Source organism: Nothoprocta perdicaria, unplaced genomic scaffold (genome assembly GCF_003342845.1).
Source record: "Nothoprocta perdicaria isolate Ctin4 unplaced genomic scaffold, notPer1 scaffold_136, whole genome shotgun sequence".
NCBI lineage: Eukaryota > Metazoa > Chordata > Aves > Tinamiformes > Tinamidae > Nothoprocta > Nothoprocta perdicaria.
The window spans coordinates 866,579-888,236 of record NW_020454494.1 but is presented as its reverse complement, the minus strand read 5'-3'; the positions used below and the strand labels follow the sequence as shown (position 1 = coordinate 888,236).

Sequence of the window (21,658 nt, the reverse complement as noted above, 5' to 3'; positions counted from 1 at the left end):
AGCAGCCAATTTCTCTCTAGATTTAACAGCTAGCAACATAAGCTACTTTTAAATATTTGTAGTTGTGGTTTTTTGTATTTACATCATTTTGACATACTAAACAGAATAACTGTTGTAATATTTGTTTATTTCAGCACTCATTAAACGTGAAATACCCACAGCACTGTACCTCTGTCCAGGATGCTTCAGTACTAATATCAAAATGTTCTATTTTTGCATTCAGAGAGAACATATATGAAAAAATCCCATTTCCTCTATTGAGAGTCTTCCTCCTACAAAAGCCACCGAAACACTGTCCACTTTATTGACACTGGTTTCAACTCAGTAACCACTCCAGTCCTGATTTATGAGATCATGGTAAGCACACCTTTCATTGAGCACTTATGTAAAATATGTTTTTTATTTTTCTGCAGCAGCCACTCTCTGCTCAGGTAGTAGGAGTACTGAAATTCTGCTTCACAACAACAGGAGCAACAACACGGATGACAGGCCCCAGCTTTTGCTAACTCGTGATGGCTGCTGCCACCTGCAATCACCGAAGCTTTGCTGAATCACTCCTAGAACACAACCCTGCTCTGAAAGCATCTTTGTAAAAATGACATCTAGTTCCTGGCTGTCACACTCATTTTCGTGACCTGAGTTTGCAAGTGAGAAAACCATTTCCAATTCCTAGCCTGCAAATTCTCCAGTGATGTTGAGGTCATTCTATCTTCTTTGTGACCCATCTGGAYCATTAGCAATAAATAAACTAGTATTAGTAATAAAGAAAAGATTTTACTTGTTAGCTACCACATTCTTGTATTTAACTGCCAGGTGAAGGCTGCCTGTCCCCCAAACACTTTAGCCACTGTGTTCAGTGTGAAGCCTTCAGGAAACACGCGCTGCGCACGAGGGCTTCCCCTCAGCTCTCCACACAAAAATGCACCGATAGTAGAAACCACAGCAGCCCCAGCTCGTAGCTCCAAGACCACAATTCCAATTCAGGGAAAAAAACAGCACAATTCTAGTACAGTCCTACTGCCTCTTCTGAACAACAAAGGCTGAGAATTGGGACACAGAGCAAATGCCGTCAGCGAGAAGTTTCCTTCTTTGTGTAGTTAATTTTCAGACCAAACACATTTCATGTACAGACAAAACTGTTTACTAAACTCAGGAGCTCCCCTTCTTAAATATATTCAGTAGTCTCTAAATAAAGRGCAGGAAATGACAGGTAAGTGGGGATTTAAGGGTCCAACTGCACATTTTGGAATTTAAGTTTTCCTTAAATCTCATTTCAGGTCTTTTTTGGGGGACAAGGCAGGGAATCTGGATTTTCATGCCCTTAGCTTCTAAGAAACTACTCAGATATCTAAGCACTAAACTTTTTTTTAGTGGTTTCGATAAGTCTTATTTAAAGTCATTATCAAATGTAACAGCAAAACAGCAAATGTAACAGCAAAAAGGATAATTTACCAGTGACACCAGGCAGATGTTCACTGCAGAATACAAACTCAAAAGCATTTTTTTTCAAGACAGAGTTCAGTATTTATCAATTTGCCACAAAGTCTTTTTCTGTTGCTTCACAATCCAGTTAGCTTCATGAATTCAGTGGGATTTGATAGATGTAAAAATGTTAGTTGAAGATGTCACATTATTCACATTATAGGACTTTTTTTTATGTGTAAGGCAACTCCAATCCCTATTTTGACACCAGCACAAGAGAAAAATCATAGATTTGTGATATAGCTATTCTGTAGTCTTTTATTTTATTTTATTTTTTTGCAAGTGCTGCTGCTCCCTTTTATTTATAAAGGAACAGATTGCTGACAGTTTCTGAGACAGTGAGCAGAAAAGGGGAATAAAAGGGGCAGGCTCTCTAGTCTGGTGATTAGGGCAGTATTTACATGATAGGTCGGCTGTGCTGCTCTCCTAGCACCAGTGAATGTGCAATTAATTATGCCAGTGGCAGAGTGTTTTAATGAGAGGTTTTGCCTCTCCTTCTCTTGCTATACAGGGAGATCTCTGGTGAGCTGGGAAGCATGGGTACAAATCCTCTCCAGCCAGGAAAAGCATTAAGCTTGGTAATCTAGTATACGTCTGTGAATGCCTTAACCACAATCTGCTGGCTAAAAAGGAGGGTCGGRGCTTTCTTTTGCTGACCAAGAATTTCTTCCTTATAGCCAAATTACTTGGAAAATTTGAGTCTTGTTCATAAACTGTTTCAAGATGGCCCTAGCTCTACTTTTCAGAAAATGAACTACTGTCTGCCTCCYTTGGAAAATCCCATCAGACACTACCAAAATACCTGCCTGCACTGACTTCATCCTTGATCTGGGCTAATTCCTGTAAACTGACACTAAATCCATCAGTTCTAAAATGGAAACGGTGCTTCTTTCCACTTACATTTTACTTGTCTAGATAATAGCAGACAGAAGATATTAGATAAGTACCTCTAACAAGTTCAGTGTTATTATATATGTTTTTAAATTAGAGTATTTGTCAAAGATACACAACAGCTTCATTTTTAGTTACAAAGTACTTGCATAGTTCCTAAATTATTATATTGATTTTCTTGTAATAAGAAAAAGAAACAAGACATAAGGGGCGAAATGAAACTTTCGTCAACAAATACTCAAGGCCTAAAACAGGACAAAGCCAGGCAAGGAGCCCAGCGTGATCCCATGCAGAGTCTCCAAAGCATTTTGTAAAAACCAAATCAACCAAAGGAAAAACAAGCAGTGGATACACGTAATGTGGCTGCCAGAGAGCTAGCTGGAGAACGACCACAGAACTCTCCATAGGACTGTGGCCTGTTCTAAAGTTCTGATCCTCAATATTGTATTTCTACTTTTTAAATAAAACACGGTTTTAGCTTTAAAAAGGTTTTCTGGAATGCTGAAAAGCCACAGACAATAAACCCATTGTTTACTTAGAAGTATATTGCTGTGTGAAATGCAAAATGCAGTGCACACATCCTGCTACAGAAGGTTAGTTTGCACCCTGAGCAAATACAGGGTCGAGCCTGAAAATAGGGAGGAAAAGGTGGGAGAACAGATCGGGATTTAATTTCTGCTTTGTGAGAGAAGTCCATACAAATATTARCAATATATAAAGAGAACTGTGCAATATATAAATACAACTGGGCAGATTTACTATGAAGATATCAAATGCCTAATATGTGTGACAGTACGTGACAGCCTGTGGCAGTCTCTAAATGTCATCGTGATCAGTAGGGATTAAGGTACAGTTATCTGTGGGATGCATCCAAAAATCYGAATACAAGGCCAGCACAAAAATCAAATACAGGGTCTTTTAGAAATAAGTTCTCACAATTTCTAATACTTAATAAATGAACGCTTAAGAACTATTATTTTTAAGCACTATTATTGCTAAGCAATAATACCTGCCTYCCACCATTGTTTAAAATATTCTCTGTAACTTGCAATTCCTCCAGTATCGTATGTCCCATAATTTATATCCCAGTGCTGAAAAGTATCCTACAATATTCAAATCAAGTCTGCTTTGCTGTATCAAAATAAGAAATCTTATGCCCATAAGATACAGCCAAGCTTTTCATGTATAAAGATGCAATTTCCATTAATGCTTTTTGTCATTGCTTTAGCTTTATGATTTTTATGGGGATAATTCTAGAAAACCAGTTTTCCTTCTGTTCCCTCAAACCAAATCAATCAGGTATATCAGGTATAAATCAAATCGACCACGAAATTTTTCAAATCAGCATTCATTTTATAGGACAAAATATTGGCCATTTTACTTTTTCTGTTTTGTTTCCATATGACTCAATAAAAGGAAGAAGTATTATTTTATAATTTGTTGGTGCTCTTATGTCTTTAGATGATAGGACCTGATAAAACACACATTTTCTCATCAAAAGTCATTTTCCAGTGCACAGTTATTTTCCCTTCCCCTCCACACTTTCAGGAGAGCTCAAATTGACAGGGTTTTTTTGTCGGTAACTTCCTCCTCTGCTCAGCATCACTACTGACGATTTCCAGCATCACTGTTGACGATTTCAGCAGAGCTGCCAACACAGCCCTGGGAACAGCGGTTGTTGGTTTATTAGTGCAGTGGAGCACAAGTATTCTCCCCACCACATGGTGCCTTGGCCAGCGTTAGTGAGGGGTAAGTCAGTTGACAGAGAAACAGAGAGAAGTTCAGCACATATCTTGTCACATGGAAAGAAGCAGAGGGATTTGAATCCACCCTTCCAGGGTAGGAATTGTGGGCAGGAATTCCACTGTAGCTAGGAATGCAATGTGCTGCACATTGTATAGCCAGTTTTTCTAGACAGGCAATAAATTCTGCGTGCTGAATAGCAGGTCAGAGCCCTCCCTCAAATTACAGAGACAGGTAACCTTGAAAGTCCCAGCACGAGATAAGCAAAGACCAACTGATAGCAACATCAGGATACACCTGGTAATGGTATCAGGGAATACTGCCAAAAGCGGTAATGCAAGCGAGACACCAGCRTTCATTTCTGCTCCTATAGCACTTCTCTGTGCAGAAGCTCAGTATCATTCCTTATTTTTCACTGACTCTTTGGATATCGGAGCCACGCGTGAACCCATCAGCACTCTGAAATGCGGCACCAGCCCCTTAGGCCGCACGTGCTCCTCCTCTCTGGCTTTGTCAAGGTAAACAACACGACGACTGTCTTCCTAATGAACCGACCTGACCTCTTTTAATCATTCCTCATTACAAGATTTTATATTTGCTTTTAATTTTGGCTCCTTCTCCTTAATCAATAAMCACTTTCAGAGGATTTCTATCAGTGTCTCGAAGCCTTTTTGTACTAGTAAGTTCTCAAAGCTCTCAGCTGACCCCAGGGCTGGCTGAGGTTTTGCCCATGAAGTCTCTCTAAGGATGCAACGTTCTGCTCCGTGCAGGGCCGGAATTGCTGCAGTTTTTGTTCTCGTACCACATTTGTATTTGACTGAAATCGTCAAAGTTCAAATTTCTTAAACCTTGGGGCCAGAATCTGCATGCACCCAGAAGAATAGGCTCTGCAAACAAAACCTAATGGCAAGACCTGTTTTTATTAGAACAGGTAAGAGTTTTCTGCGGGCTCAGTAGATGGATGTGTGGGGTCAGTTCTCTCTATGAGGAAAGAGATTCAACCAACGCWGGCTGCTTCCTGATCCCTTCTTCCTGCTAAAGCTGACCCCCCCCCCCCTTTTTTTTTCTCCCCTTGCAACAGAGCAAGGTTTTATGTATTAAATAATGTATTAACTGTACACTTGATAAAACAGAGCTCTTACTTCTGCTGAGAGGCTAGTGTTGTGCCTCAGCCATTGCAGACTCAGACAAGTCCTCTTCCTCCTCTCCTGCTTAAAAAAGGAACAGATCCTCGACTCATTCCCCATCCTAAGACCCTGATACTAGGAGTAAGTTCTGCACTGTGCAGACAGGAGCTTCTTCAACCCAGAGAAACACCTTTTTTCCAGTCGGCTTGTTTGGAGGTTTCTCTCAGGAGCGTGCCGGGGGCTCTGGCCTTCCTTCCCGGTTAGGGGAGCACAGGGGCTCCTCCAGGTGCTGCACACACTCCATAGAAGCTGCAGCTTCCAAGCCTAAGAGTCACTAGTCACTGAGGTCACAGCAACAAGGCTTTTTTTTTTTTTTTGGTGCATCCATTCTTGAATCTTAACTGAACCAAACTCTTCCTGAAATTAGTAAGTACTAATTCTCCAACTGTTTCCACAACCATTCTGAGTTTTCATTCACTTTTTCCTGTTTCTCTCCATATCCCTTACGGGTCTTTTGGGGAAGGAAGCATGAATCAGTGTCTTTATGAGAAGGAAGTACCTGGAACTGGCTGCAGTAATGCCTGGACAATACACTTATATTTATAAAGGTTGTGATTTCCCTTTCCCAGGATACTCTTGTGAATGAAAGTCAAGCACGCACTGACCTTTTCTGCTATCACATCATTCAGAAAACACATCTGCGTGGCCGTCTGCAATCACGACAAAGTGTTTGTTTGGGGTTTTTTTGTAATTATTTTAAATATAGATGAACAATACACTTTTTCCTTAACCTCATACAGAAGTGCTTTGCCTGGAAATATTCCTATTAATCAAGCCTGTAGCAAAATCTGAATACACAATATTTCATTTATGTTTGCAAAGTTATTAGCACTGAAAACAAGGTTTTAATATGTAAAGAGTCAGGTAGACTTTGCAATCAGCATTACCAGTGTTCCTTTACATAACAACAGCATTTGCACAGTAGCATTTTTATGGTTCCCCAAATAAGTCTTTTCATCCACATAAAATTAAGGGTGATTTATTTTTAGGACTAAAATATCAGTTCATCTACATCCTAATATGTCTGTGACACTTTGACCAATTGCCATCTTAGCCCACTAAGGAACTGATTAGATTTTAGATTTAGTTTTTAGTTACCCATTGACCTTGTTTTTAATTTATGTTCAAATACACTTAGGTTCAAAGAATTTATATCCAATAAGTGAAGCACACTGACAGGCAGGTGGCCCAGTAAAACACAACTGCCCTCCATAAAGCAGCACATGACAATATGAACCTCCAACTCTCCCACTTACAATGCACATATTCCTCARTTTCCTATACATTTCCTATATGCTCTTTTCAGTTCCCATTTTAAATTACTTCAAGACTTCAAGATTGCTTTTTGTAGCTGATGTGCACTCTGGATGTTGCAGACTTGACAAAATTCTCTTGTGAAGAAAGTTGAAGGGGAGCACCAGCTACTTCCAAACAAAGTTAAATATTTACACATGTTGAGCCACCTGAAAACAGGAAGGGAAATCAAAGCTGTTTAAGGACTGGACACAAGTGACAGAACTCGGAGGTCTCTGGTTGCCTTGCACAGCAGCACCTGAACTTCCCTGCTGCACAGTCTGGCTTCAGTGGAAGGAACAAGGATCACAACTCCAAATAAAAASTGAAATGCATTTGCAGCCTGGAAGACAGATCCCTCCTCATTATTCATTCATGGAATCCTATAAAACTCTGCACTACTCTTATCTCTGCATTTGATGACATTTGCCCTTCTCTAAAAATAGGCTTTAAATCAGAATGCCTTGTAAAGCTGGGAGCTTTTTTTTTTTTCCCCCCTCTTCCTCTTTTTTCCTCGCAAATGATTTTTTTTCACTTTCAATTTTAAATCTCTCCTTAATCTTCTTTATCTTTATAGGCCAAAGACAAAACAGAGATGCAGAGAGCAGAGGCTGACCCTGATGAACTGCACAACACTCCTGCCAGGCTGCGCTCTCTGTCCCTCCTATTCCAGCACTCRGATTCACTTGTCTGGTAAAATAGGTCAGTGCTCATAAAAAAAMCCCTTCAGGGCTGGCTGCAGCACATGACCATGGCAGCAACTGCCCAGGACTGTGAATGCTAATATGGAGCAACTGATTTGCACAGGGTTTATGAGCCATGGAGAGCTGAACCACCAGTGGGGCCAAACTGCAGGGGAAGGCGCTGCAGGAYGGGTCAGAAAAAACCTGAATGGCCATTTCCCATCGCAGAGCTGCAGCTCTCCCGAGGGGGAAAGGCCTCCTGGGGCTTTCGGAACACCTAGCTGCACCAAACGGGGCTCTTCAGAGGGAGGAAGAACAGGGGTCCCTACGGTGCTGGTCACATCAATATACTCTGCAGCCCATCCCCTAATTCTCTCCGGTTAATAGGCCTGCTCCATTCCTCACACATGCGCCCTGTGTGTCCTTTCTCACCTGCACTGCTAGTGAGGCTACTCTTCCTTTTAAAGTCTTCTTTTTTGTAAGAAGATCAGTCACAGTCTTACATAATTCACATTTACCAGTCCCTTCCACAGAAGATGACAGGGCCGTCTTTCTACCTCACCCAGATACATAAGAGAAATGAAGCATCAAAAATGGTAACATGAAGCAGTGATCAAGGCCACTCTTGTACCATCAAAAAAGGACAAATTTAGTCTTAATTGARAAAATAATTTTAAAGGGAGCTGAACTCTACCATCTGGCTTAGGATCAGAGAATACAGCTCAGTCAGGAAGACAAGAAGAAACCCACTGAGCTGACAACGGCAACTGGCGAAAGGAAATCTCGTTTCCAACACTTCTTTTGGATGTTTCTTGAAAGCAACAACAACAAAATAACGTACCTCAAACCTTTACATTATCTAACATTGAACAGTATTTGTTACACATCATTTTTCCACATATTCAAGGTACCAAAGTTGTCTCTTCAGCAGAAGCCTGGCAGAAGGTGCTAGCTGAAGAGCAGCTCATTTGGGCTGCACCAGGACCCTGCAGGTATCTCTGGTGGGGCAGACCAGCTCTGCACTTAGCCAGGGCAGCGGCCTCTGCACCTGCATCTCCCATCTGGAGGGACCTGAGGCTCAAATTTTTTCACAAATTATTTTTGCTAGATAAAAAAAAAAAAAAAAAAAAAAAATCTGATTGCAACAGTAATGTGAAAGGACCCTTCCTGTGAAGCATGAGTTGCACACAAAGGAAGATTTCTTTCTGTACAATAAAAATTGAGCCACCATTTCAAATGAGATAGTCAAGAATTTCTGCTAATAGGGCATTTTTGTCTTCCTTCAAAGCAGGGGAGATGAATGGAATTGGCATTGTGCTGTGCAAAACACGTGGTGCCATTTGTTATCTCATATACTGTGGACTTGCACTCCACTGAAGACTTTAGTTTTTAGGTTTTCAGGGCACAGTTTCAAGCATTCATATGTATTTTATGTGACAGCAAATAAACTGGGAAGAACAGCAAAGAATTTAATAGCACTCAGAAATACAATAAAAAAAAGTAGAAAATATCTTTTTGGGAAGCTTTTCTTTCCCCCCTATAACTATAGTAACCTTAGGTCAGCAGCTGTGCAGAGCAGGAAAAACCTACTTGTGCCAAAACACACTGACAGAGGAGAACCTCAGGATGTTACCAAACCATATCAGCACATTACCTTCTGCTTTGGGGTACACGGCGATGTTCCCGTTCACCAAACCAGCAAACAAGTACTGAGACATATATGTTAAGCTCATAACAGTTGATTTTTCAGGAGCAAAGAAGTGTTGAAGTCGAATTTTCTTTGAGCCTTGACAACTTTTGTAAATAGATATGCTAAAAGAGAAGCAAGGAACAGTAAGCCTGCAAAGTTATGGCTTATTTGGTTCTTATTAGAACATGCACAGAAGAGGTTTAGAAAACATTGCTGTGGCAAAGATTCTCACCTTCTACTCACAGGAAGGTGAGAATGAAAGGGACTACCTTGACTCTCTAAAATATCTMCACAGGCAATTTACCATAACTTAAACAGAACATATGACAATGCTCTTTGCTTTATCTTGGCTGGAGAAATATTTCTTCAGCCAAGAGGCATAACAAGAGTCAATGTTCTTATTAAACATCTACCTACAACTTCCTGTTGGTTTCAGATTAATATGGACTAAATGCTCCTGCAGAACTGTTTTAGTTGTAAGGAAGAAGTACAGGTCACTGGCTACTAAATACATTCTAAAAATAAAGCATCTTCTAGCAAAAGTGTCACAACTTTACTGAGAGCTGACATTATAGAGTAACAAATGCTATACAGTAACAAAATTATAGCACACTGTATAGTATTACAACACATGAAAAATGAGAATCACCTTCCTTCTTCCATGCCAAGGCAAATGGTAGGCACATTAGAAGCTTTCGTAAGGCCGTTTTCAGAGTCAGGAAGCGTGTTTAACTGTTTTGCTTTCTCCTCCTCTGGTATGTAGACCATGCAGAGAATCCGTGATTCCACATTGAAGCATTCAATAACCTTGGGGCTGGAGTTTTGAAACGACACTATTGCAATCTGGCCCATCTGGTTTGTACAACTGCCAATCTGGATTAGAAAGAGATGAGATAGGGCTAAGACTGATACCTGTGCCCAGCAAGAACAGCATTAGCAAGAATGAATAAATTAATTAAAGAGCACATCTTAAGAGCACATCTTAAGTTATGCACAGGAACATGAATTTCCATGGGTCAAGTCATAAACAAGAGCAATTCAGCACAAACATAATAGATTTAAAATGTTATATAAGAACACAGAATCCCCTGCGTACTCAAACAATACTGTATAGCCTTTTTCCTTTTTTTCAAAAAAAGGAATATCGTGCTTCTTTTGAAGTCTATCATACGCATATACAATACATATCTGTATAATTACAACAAATACCTGTGTAAAATACTATTTTAATAGCTATTTTAATTATCCCAGACACTCTTACACTAAATAATATAGCTGAGGCCTGTCCTTYGCACAGTAGTAGGTCTATAGGCAAATGCTGTAACCCAACAGAACAGGGGCATAACCCAACAGAACTAACATCATTCATCATTTAAATTTATTGATGAAGGAAACATATCCCTGATCCAAGACTAGATCTCATCAATAGGTCCTCAAATATGTATATTTTAGGGAGCTGGAAAGAGTGAAAAATGTCTGCCTGGGAAGAACAAAATGTTGTTACGTAATTACTTTCTATGTTTATATGAAACAAAATAGGGTGACAAAGAGGAAGAAAAAATATTATGCTGCAGTAAAAAGATTTTGTTGGCATATATTTGTGATAACTGTTTCCAATCAGCACAGACAAAAACCAATTACAGGTCTTCTTGAAAAGGACAATTGACCACAATCATTCTTTTGTTTTTAATTCTGTAGGGATCCAAACTGTCAGTCCCTATAATGACAGTATTGTACTAAGAAGAAAAACTACTGAAATCATYAGATTTTTTGAAAATGTGTCAGCTATCCTGCTTTCCCTACTAGAATATCTGCATATGACCAAAATAYGTTTTAAATTATGAAAATAAATGGTGGGACAGTGCAATCTCATATATGTTTCAGTAGCCTTCATTATCCATTACGACATCGCTTGCTTCTAGACAGGCTCAGCACTTTGGAGTTCATACTTTGCCACAAAAACAAATCAGATGCACAAATAAAAAGCATACATAGAGAACAGGGACAAAGTTACTAGTTACCCTTTATAGGAGTTGATCTAAAATAAAAATGAACAAATAAAAAAAAAATCCAAGTGTTTTGAATCCATATGTTGCTAGGAATAACAGAAAATAAGAAAAAAATAAGAGGGGAAAAAAATCTTCCACTCTTTTTAACATTTAAAAACTGAGCTTACCCAAAGAAAGCCATGCTCCATGGAACAGAAATCCGACTCGGCTTCTCCAGGGAGGTAAGGCTCGGGATTATAGGCGGCACATTCAATCTTCAAACAAGGAGAACAACAGTCAGCACCTTTGTTTTAGTAAGGAGGCCTGCTCGTTTCCTGGTGTCCGGGCTGTGACGCTCCAGGCCACAGGAGTGTGTCCAGGGTGGCAGGGGGAGCGGGCGGTGGGGCCCATGCAGCCGGTGCAGGAGGCAGCGCCCGCTCATCCCCGCTCGTGTCGTGTCCCCTGCTCCTGGGCACTCCTCACCCGTCCCCTGCTCTGCCCCGCTGCCCCTCCAGCCTCACACGCCGTGTCCCTGGGCCCCGTCTGAGGCCGGCCCTGCTCCACCTGCTGCCCTGGTGCTTCTCATTCCCGTCTCCAGCACAGATTATTTCCTTCCCTTTGGCAGTGACCCGTCACATACAGCAAGGCTGCCACGTGCTATGGCCCTTCCTAGGGCTCCTCTTCATCATGGCTAGAAACTACCACTTAATACATTCAATTATTATCATTAGTATTTTTTTTTTAAATCTTATTTTAAAATTCCTGATTATCATCCCTGTTTTTCAGTTGGCAACTCTCCACCAGCTCCATATATTTGTAAATGGAGAACTCTCCAAACTGAACATGCTGTTCCAGTAGGGATGTCAGGAACTCTACTAATGAAGGATAAACTCTTCCAAACCCGTTTGGTAAGTTCCATTGGTTATTTGATCTTGATAAATATTTTATGTTGCTGCCAATCCTTAGCTGGTTGTTCTACTAAAAATTACTTTTACAGACTTCCTATTGAACCATCCCAAAATCTGTACTTGAAAAGCTATTTATTTCTCCCTGAGCATACCTTGTGCAGACATCCTATTATTTTTCTAGGTTACTTCTCCACATATTTTATTCATTTTGAACACTAATCCTGCTCTCCATAATACTCCCACTCCCTATCAACTTCATGTCATTCTGGCACTGACAGTAAATTAATAAGCAAAATCAAGACTTCATCATCCTGTTCATTTAAGCAAATGCTCAAACTAATATCAGACTCAAGATAAATCCTCTAAATTTAAATCCATCTCTACTCAGAGAGGCACACAAGCCCCAATTTACTGACACTAAACAGGGGCATTTCATCAGCCACGGATTTCCATGTTTCCTGCAATATCAATGGCAGAACATCCTAAAGATTATGTAAGTATCTTAAAACACATTAAAGCAATCTACAATCGAACACAGGACAATGTTCTGCAGAGTAAAAAGGTTCCTGATGAAGAACCTTTAAAGTRTTAAAGTTCTCTATAAGGCACTTGGATGGTCTCGTCTTGGACAACACTGATACTGTGATTATATTGCTTGGGCTTCTAGAACCACGTGTTAACTGTCATTTCTACAYGCCTAACCTGGCATTGCTACAGAACATGGCAATGTAATATCACTGAACTGAGTAATTTAAAAAATATATTTTAAATTAATTTTTTAAATTAAATTAAAATTTAAATTAAAAAATAAAACGCAGGTATAAATTAGAAAGCTAAATTTGCAGTTTAATTTATTTACTTTTTGAAAGCGCAAAGCATTTCACAATTCTCCTTGAAGTCAGCAGGCACTACCAAGAGATTAGCAGTAGCAAAACCAGGGTTACTTGGTTGCTAAATAATTCACCATGAGGATAAAATATGTAAACACATGCATCAGCAACGAGGAAGAAAAAAAGAAAAGAGCAGCTCGCCATGCCAATTTATGCCTATCCTGCTTAACACATGTTGAAACYGTACTCTGGTAATGGTGATTTGCAGTAGCTGTGACAGCTAAATACAGCACTAATGAAGGAGAAGGCCGCCTGCCTGCTGGATGTTCCTTGAGCTGCTTGCCACATTTCCCAGTTAGTTTGTGTCCTATCAAAACCGAGGTTGTTTTCCATGTTTAAACGGTGGTAGCTCGGCCCTCCAATTTCACAGAAGCTCTTTGCAGAATGATGGCCCTAGGTACAAGTAAACTCAGATGGAAGAAATCACAGGCTGCGCTCCGTGCCGGCCAGAGCGAGCAGCACAGTGAGGGCTGACACGCTGGGTTGCTCGAGCGAGAGCCCATGGGCCAAACCACAAAACAAGGGAATATTAAATGATTTGCCCAGTAGTGGCTAGGCCTTAGGAGCATGAGGAAAGGCAGCCAGGCTCGAGGGAAGCTGTAAGAGCTGCAAAACATGCAAAGCTGGCCTAAAGCTCAGTCAAATGCTGGCAAACCCTGTGTCTGCTGAGTGGCCATGGCAAAGGTTATTATATATAATAACCTACACATATACCTATAGATACAGGCATGTAACTGGAAGGGCTACAGGCTTTTGCTTCCTGTTGTAACTTGGTTATCGAAGTTAGGTCCAGGCCTCCACAGCACCTGGCACGGGCAAACAGGGCTTAAAAACACACTGGCTCTAAGGAAACAAACTATTTTGAATTTTCTTAATATTAATTGGATTATTTAGCAAGTGGTGAATTTATTAACCCTTAATATAGTCAAAGCTGAGTGTTTAATGCTATATGAATGATACAATGTGGGGTTTTATGGGAGACAGGGAACTTTAAGTAGACTTTGGTTTCTGCAAGTTGCAGCACCACCCTGAGAAAGTGTCACAGGAATGGCCCGATTTACAACCCTTGAGCATTGCAACACCTCCAGAGAGTGGATACCCTCCCCTGATGCCCACACTGGCATGCACCTGCTTACAGGGAAGCTGCCAGCTGAACTTCCTTCCTGGGCAGACTGTCCTAGGAACGAGCAATGAACAGACTTGCTCAGGCTTTAGGCGGTACCTATGCGGTCAYGTCAACATTAGGGTTCTGGCCATACCTCTACAACCTTTATTTCCATCGGGTTTTAGCACATAGGTAATCRATGACCCAATAAGAAATCTTATTGATGCATAGCAAGAAAGAATATCTAGCACTGCTCCTCTGGACTTGYTGTATTTATTTTCTTCACTAAAGCCAGTCATAGATAGGAGTTCAGACATAGGAACCAAGGTTTTAGGACAACTTTTATGYTGTCCTTCAGAACAGAAATACATTTTTATATATGACCTTATAAAATGGAATTATTTTCAATAATTTGATCTTTGTGCATTCATGAAAATCTAAAATTTGAACAGGACTCAGTGCAGTCACACCCATATAGAAGAGCTATGGGTGATGAGATKCCCAATTGCAGTTCACATTGCCAGTCCATACAACGACAGGAAAACCCCAAGATCAACTCAAAATTTCTAGCAGTTTTATTTTATTTGAGTGAGGAGCTTACACCTGAAATTGGATATCATGCCATTTAAAAGCAAGCACTATACTTCTCAGTGTCTCAAAGGTGACAGGTATTTTGTCCTTGGAGTCTCCATTGCTATTGGCCTTGCAGCAAGACATATGTTAGCAGGAAATTAAGAGTGTGGGGCTCAACTTAAACTCCCAGAACTATCTACAGTATAGTATCCTTTAGCCACTGTTACTTCATATAACAATTCTGTTTACCTTAAACTCTTGTTGTTTGGCCATCATCACTGGCATGTGTCTAACAAGAAGAGGATGTTTCTCCTTTTTGATCTGATTCCCATCCTCTTCTACACAGAACCAACCTAACAGATTATCCTCCGCTGTAATGGCAAGAACAAACAGTAAATATCCCCCAGCACTTTCAGTGTAGAATTGCTTACACCCCTTCACAGAGCAGAACCAAACATTTCTGGAACTGGTTAGTACTKATCGGGCCCTTCTCCTGCCATCTACGCTTCCGAAGGAACAAATGATGCTTAAAAGTAGAAGCAGAATTTCTATACACTAGACCATGTACATATTATTAATGCAAAAATAGCAGCTAATACTAGCAAAATTTAAAGGGTGTTTACTTAGCAGTCTTGCCAGCCTCTCCTAACCATCTTGACAGTAGGATATTAAAACAGGAACAGGATACTTGCTTAAACATGCTACCAAATCTCATTTTAGACCAGCAAACAGAAACTGCAAACATCATCATTTCTCTGCTGAACTTAAGTGGCATGCCTAACAGCCACTATTTACTGTAATTGCAAGGCTCTTCCTCATGGAATGACAGAGATGTCTTCTCTCCCTTTTTTTAATTTTATTTTTTGTCTGCCCTCAGTGGGATAGAAAAAGTGTCTTCTTTTGAGGAGGTGCTAGAAAAACTTGCTTTCTATCAGCTGCATATCCTAGATTTGTCTCAGTTGAGGCACACAATGTGCCCATCAACTTTCCAAATTAGGCCCCCTGTGAAAGTACATGGGTCTAATAACAAAGCAGGACAGCACATTTCTCATTGCTCCCCCTGAGGGCAGGCTTGTTACTGATCCTCTCTCCACTGAGGATGATAGGATTATAATTAAAAAAGGCACTTTATCCCCACCCCAAGCTTGTGGTTTCAGGAATCCATCTATAGAATTATCACATAATTTTAAAATGATGAAAGTAATTCTTTTAGCTCAGAAAGCTAAACAGATGAACCCAACAGCTTTACTGTCATCTTCTAGTTCCAGCTAAAGTTGTTCATAAGCCAAAACTGAGAAATTTGTTCCTGAAAGACAAATGTCTGGAAAGTTTGTARGATTTGAAGATATAAGAAATAAAGTGGAGTAACTTCCAACTTCCTGTCCTCTACTGTATTTCACTAGTTCTGACACAGACAAGTGATGTTAGTATAGAACACAGCAGACTTCATTAATATATTGTGGAAATTATATTACTTCATAATGAATCCCTCATCCTTTCTGGAATATCATTATTTTGCAATGATATACAATCACTACTATCTAGTGTACTGCCATTTTAACATCTTCAGACAGACTTTCACAAAGCAATTTTGATTTCTGTAACATACAGTACATTGAGAACTATCTCGCTTGTTAGTTTAAGTAACTAAGAATTACCAAGGGCCAGCTTAGCCATTTGTAAATTGTTGATCCAAGACTGTTTGATTGCAGGGGTAAATGTATTGAATACAGCTGTAAAGAAAGTAGGCCGCCCAGACCTGCAAGACAGGGGGGAAAAAAGAAAAAGGAAAAAAAAAAAAAAAAAAGGAAAAAAAAAAGTAGTCATTCTGGAATACGAGTGTGAGATACAGTCAAAGCTAAAAATGTTGAGCCAGATGATGAAATCTCATTATTTTCTTGTATTTCAGAGAAGACAACTCAGATACTGACAGGCAGGCAGTGACGAAACACGTCACATACCTTGCTGCCTTGCTGCCAAAACTTGCTGCATGAAATCACACGAAAGAGTCACCCCTTGGTAAATCAGTACAACAGTGGCTACTCCCCATGAAGGGTCATTGCCACAGCTACTCTTCCATCAAAAACCACACTGAGCAAAAGGAAAAAACTCTACAACGCTCAAAAACTGGTAATGCTCTGTCATGAGTGAAAATTGCCATTGTAATGACATGGGAACAGTAGTCAGAGGCCAACTGTAGAGATAGAAGAGGAGGAAGAACTGAAGTTTCTCTGATATTTCTATGCGAAAGACACAAGCACATTTAGAAAGCTTCACAATCAAGGTTACTACTGACTTGTCCTGCTTTCCTGGAAGTTGTAGCTGGATTCTACAGCGATCTGCAGCCCTAATCTCATCTTCTTTTTTCAAGATCAGTTTTTGTAAGCCTGATGTCCAGTCATGGGCTACCGATGGGTTCAAGTTCTGAAAAAATAAAAAGTTTAAGTTTAGATTCAGCACCAGCCTACTGGCCTATTTCCCATATGCTACGATGAGCTTTCCTTAAAAATAACAATTCTTGAAGTTGATATTTTAACCGTGAATAATTTAGATGGATTTGTAAATGCATTTCAAAAATACGTATAGCGATTTAATAATGTATTTATACTACAATTTACATTGTTCAGAGCTTGATGTTACAGAAATTATACTGTCTGATTAACAAATATGAATTTGCTTCAGGTGTGTGCATGACCCTTTCACTTCATTTCAAAGGAACAATTACAAAGATACCCCAAATAGGTATCCCAAATGCATCCAAATGGCCACCCTGTGCCACATGCTCTAGGTGTGCCTGCTTGAGCAGGAAGGTTGGACTAGATGATCTGTAGAGRTCCCTTCCAACCTTAAATACTCTGTGATTCTSTGAAATTTTCTAAAATATCTCACAGAAAAAGCTTATAAATCATACCTTCTGTACATTTTCGCTAAAATATGTGGTAATCATGAAAGGTCTTTGTGTGATTGGAATGTGCTCCAGGAGGATGCTGAAACAGTAATATCCCTGCAAGTCTAATAGGCAGCCTCATGGGTAAGTACACTTGAGCGGTAGCAACAAGCTTCTGGTATGCAAAAGTACATTAATTTCAAGCAGTTAGAATTTTATGAAAATTGAAGCTTCTTTTTCCCCAAAAGAAAGAAGCTGACTTAATTCCTCAACCAAATTGTTCAAATTTACTTATGCATCTGTACCTGGCACATTGCTTAAATTTTACAATTGCAAAAMGCAATTGTGTATTTCAGCAGCTGAATGTCTTGTCTCTGATGTACGAAATGTTTATACCCAATCATTGAGCTGAAATTCATCTTCGAGAACTTGCAAAATTTTGTTTAAAATCAGTTTCTCTAGCATTCCTTCACAGTGCATGCCCTCAGCGAGTTTGACTTTTTATTTCATGCCCTTGACTCAGAGCAAGACACCACAAGAGAAACTCAGAGACCCATACACATATTCACACGTGCATGTGCGCACATTTATAGGTCTTACAGTTGCAAGAAGAAGTCAAAAATGTGTGCTAACCAAAGGGCCAAAAAGAAAACAAATCTGTAAAGTTCTATGAGTGTGGAGAATTCATTTTGAAATTCTGTGTTAACCTCCTTGATATATTTGGCAGAATACATGCTGAAAAACGGATGTGAATAAGGATGAAGCAAATTACTTTCAAAATTCCACTGAAAATCCTGTCATGTTTTTATGATTTGCATTTAGTCATGAATACAGCTTCTCCTTGAAAGCCAGGATGATGTGTTTGAATGGGCATCAAGTGCTTTAACCAATAACACTAAAACAAGGAAAAAAAAGGAAAATCAGCTTTCTTACTACTATGCTGCCTGACTATAAGAAAGCAATTTTTTAAGACTAAAATGTAATTCTGTTTCCAAGTAAGCTTAGCAGCTACTGAGCAAATGCAGACACTTGTAGTATCCACCTACACATAAAAACAATCGAGAAAAACACRATTTTAAAAAGGCAGCTGTAATCTACTTACAAGTCTAAGCATTTAACAGTAAATTAATTACTGGAGTTAAAAATGATTTTACTCTCTATGGAGAGCTCTTAGAAAGCGACTGACTGTACCACCTTGCAACTGGAGCACATTTAAAAATAAATCCAGCTTTATTTATTTACCTGGTAGTTTCCCTTAAGGCTGACTATTAATTGACTAATTTGGCCAACTACATTCAAATCATGCAAGAGGTTCTGCAGATCATGGTAYAGTTGCCCTGGTCCCATATACAGCTTGTCTGCAATGAATAAAAAACATTAGATTACACATAATAMAAAGATGCAATTCTCAGCGAAGAARGAAAGCAGGATAAATGTAATACCATTAACATGAGTCACTACTTCTTAACACTGTGTGAAAACTGAGCATTATCAGWACAGGTTTTGTTCCTTCCATATTGTAAAAAAAACACTATTATACTCTTGTATAGATACATATTCATTAGTTCTAAAAATCAGAGTGTTTTATTTATACACATGTCACAGCTCTTTTACTTTGCTGATCCACGTCCCCACAGCCAGATAATTGGGAAATGCGTCACTGGAAATTATAGGTATCTGTGCATATCCTGGTGTTACCACGGGCATTTCCTTTCTGCTCACCTTATCATTGCCTTTTACAACTACAATTTAGAGCAGAGCTTGTTTATCTAGTACRAGGGAGCACAGTGTCTGTAATTTAATAACCATGCACTACAACTGTGCCAAACATCAAAGCTTCACTGGCTTCAGCAAGGACAAATCCTCCAAAGCTCYGAATTACATGGAATTTTTCATCAGCATCGAGCAGTAGATTTCCTGTAACACATTAGTTTCAGTGCCCTTCATGAACATTGCTTTTGCTCATGTGACAAGTCCGAAAAGTTATTTGCTGCCTTCATCATGGTTGTTTAAAACTCACAGTTTCTTAAGCCTTGGGGCGAGACGTCTCTGGAGGCGGCCGCTTGCCCTGCACCCCGAGGACAGCCCAGCAGCAGGATGAGCTGCACCCTGGGGGCTCCCTGCCCATGCGCTGCCTGTTTTCTAGCTGGGACACCCAAAACACATCCATTTCATAGACCTCTTCCTGCGACYGGTGCAATGGGGAAAAAAAAGGAGGAAAAAGGTTTCTGTGCCTTGCCCTTGAGCACTGAACWGGGCGCCCATGCACTCAGGGCTATTTCCCTGGCACAGAGCAGATGGAGCTCCTCTGCACTGCATGTTAATCGAGAGCACAAGGCAGYCCTGCTCCTCCTCACAGGCAGAACAGCCTTTAAGAAAAGATTATTCCATTTATTGTATGCAAAAAAAAAGGAATAATTCCAAAATAGACCAAAGAGGAAGAGTTTTTRGATTATGTTCTTCAGAGTAGGTTTTTAGATTTTTTTTTTTTTTTAAAGACTTCTCAGTAGCTGTTGAATGCATACTTCCCTTAAGCTGCATTTTGACTTTCTCTGGTCCAAAAAGTAGAAAGATTAACACCTGAAAATTCTAAAGAGGTGCCTCCCTGTATCCCTCTTCTTCTGTTAGCTAACATCTGTTTTCTGACTGATGTCTACAATAACTATAAAGTGCCAGAATTGCTAGTTCCTGGGCACAACAAATTSTTTATTTCAAAGGATTTACTTGAAACAACAACAGATCACTCAGTGTTAACAGAGGTCTGAGAGAACTACAGCAAAATGCAGTTTAGCCCAACTATAAGTAACTGGCAGTTTTGTTTCTGGCACAAATCCATTTACTTACCTGCTGTTTATAAATTCCACTATTGATCAGTCCAAGCTGCAACACAGAAAAAAGCACTAAGGCTATTTCAGAAATTTGTGAGTCTAAACCACGTGAAAATTCACAACTAGCAAGCTGTGAAAAGCTGAAAGCGTGCAAGGAGTTGAGTCACTAAAACCTCAACTGAAGTGATTTTAGGCTCATTTGTTAAAGAACGAAGTTTTAGCCAAAAAAAAAAAAAATTGAATGAAAAAAATAATTAAGGAGAATTTGTTTCCATCCTCTGATATTCTAAAGCAGAAGTAGCTGAACTAAGAAGAAATTTAAGGGGTCAGAAAAGGCCTGGTGAGTAGCCACAGTTATCATCATGTTTTCAGACAGACCCTTAGTGAGCACAAGCTGAAGCACAGAAAGGTAATTTGACACAGAAAGGTAAGAGATCAGGGATGATCAACCAAAATTCTGTCAAAATTTACCATTCGAGTTATGTCTGGATATTGAGTTATAAGTTACAGCAAATTCATATCTGACTTTGGTCCTGCAAGAGTTAATGAGAACATCTTTTAAAATAGGATTCGCTTGTTTAGCTCGTTAGAGGTTAACAATATGTTAGTAGCTGATTGATGTGGGGATTCTGATGGAGGGTTTTTCCTCAGTGAAGGAGGTGGGGTTCCTGGCTCAGTTCAGAGCCAGAAAGGGAACAGGAATCTGCTCAATAACCAACTGCTCCAGCCTACACACGCTCCCTGACCACTGCAAAGTGTCCATTTGCTGGCTATTTTGGGATGGGTGTCCACTCTTTCTTTGTATTTCCATGGAAAACAATGAGAAAACTCTTGGCTTCCTCCCCATAATGACTTTTTTTTTTTTTTAAACAACTTTGAAAAGTTGTAAAAACTTTTAATGATGATAAAGCCCCTTCCCTCCCATTTCCAAGCCACTCTAGCTAATTACCAAGCTGCAAATCAACCCATTTCCTGACATGAAACCCCCATTCGGAGAAGGTTCCTCCCAGCTGCTGAGAGCATCCCGAGAGCGACGTGGCYGGGGAATGGCACAGAGGCGCAAGGGGCCCTGACCCATCCTCGCACACGTGACCCAGCAGGCAAAGTCCTCTGCATTCCACTCACAGCTGAAGGGAGAAACCCTGGCCACACACACGTTAGCAGGAATTCTTTCCTGCAACTCCTCTGTTGCTAAGATCTTACCAGAAAAAAATCAAGGCCTGTTGCAAAAGGCCCTGCAGAGGGCAAGCTTGGCACCAAAAATTGGGAATTCATGCAAAATACATAGTTCCCTGCTCTRACTATGAAATCTAATCGAGATAGATCTGTTAACAGCCAGATCTATTAAGGTGTGTGCTTTAGAAAGAAGAAGAAATAGGGTTGAAGTTTAAACAGATGTTTGCTGTGAGATGAAGCAGGGGTAGGAGCTGATCCCCAGCTATTTTAGGTATGCCACTGAACACCTATTTTGCTTGCTCGCCAGCAACTCGTAGCCCTTTGCAGGCAGCCG

General features: G+C 40.0%; 1 protein-coding gene across 2 annotated transcripts in view; it reads right to left on the bottom strand.

Annotated features, from left to right (window-relative positions):
• ARHGEF10 (Rho guanine nucleotide exchange factor 10) overlaps positions 1-21,658 on the bottom strand; it is an 89,614-nt gene that overhangs the window by 17,804 nt on the left and 50,152 nt on the right. For both annotated transcript variants that reach the window (XM_026033896.1, XM_026033897.1), the window contains 7 exons: positions 18,563-18,678; positions 16,730-16,857; positions 16,092-16,192; positions 14,683-14,804; positions 11,146-11,232; positions 9,619-9,842; positions 8,934-9,091 (listed from right to left, as the gene is read on the bottom strand). In XM_026033896.1, the coding sequence (XP_025889681.1) occupies positions 8,934-9,091; positions 9,619-9,842; positions 11,146-11,232; positions 14,683-14,804; positions 16,092-16,192; positions 16,730-16,857; positions 18,563-18,678 (936 nt within the window). The remainder of the gene's footprint in view (positions 1-8,933; positions 9,092-9,618; positions 9,843-11,145; positions 11,233-14,682; positions 14,805-16,091; positions 16,193-16,729; positions 16,858-18,562; positions 18,679-21,658) is intronic.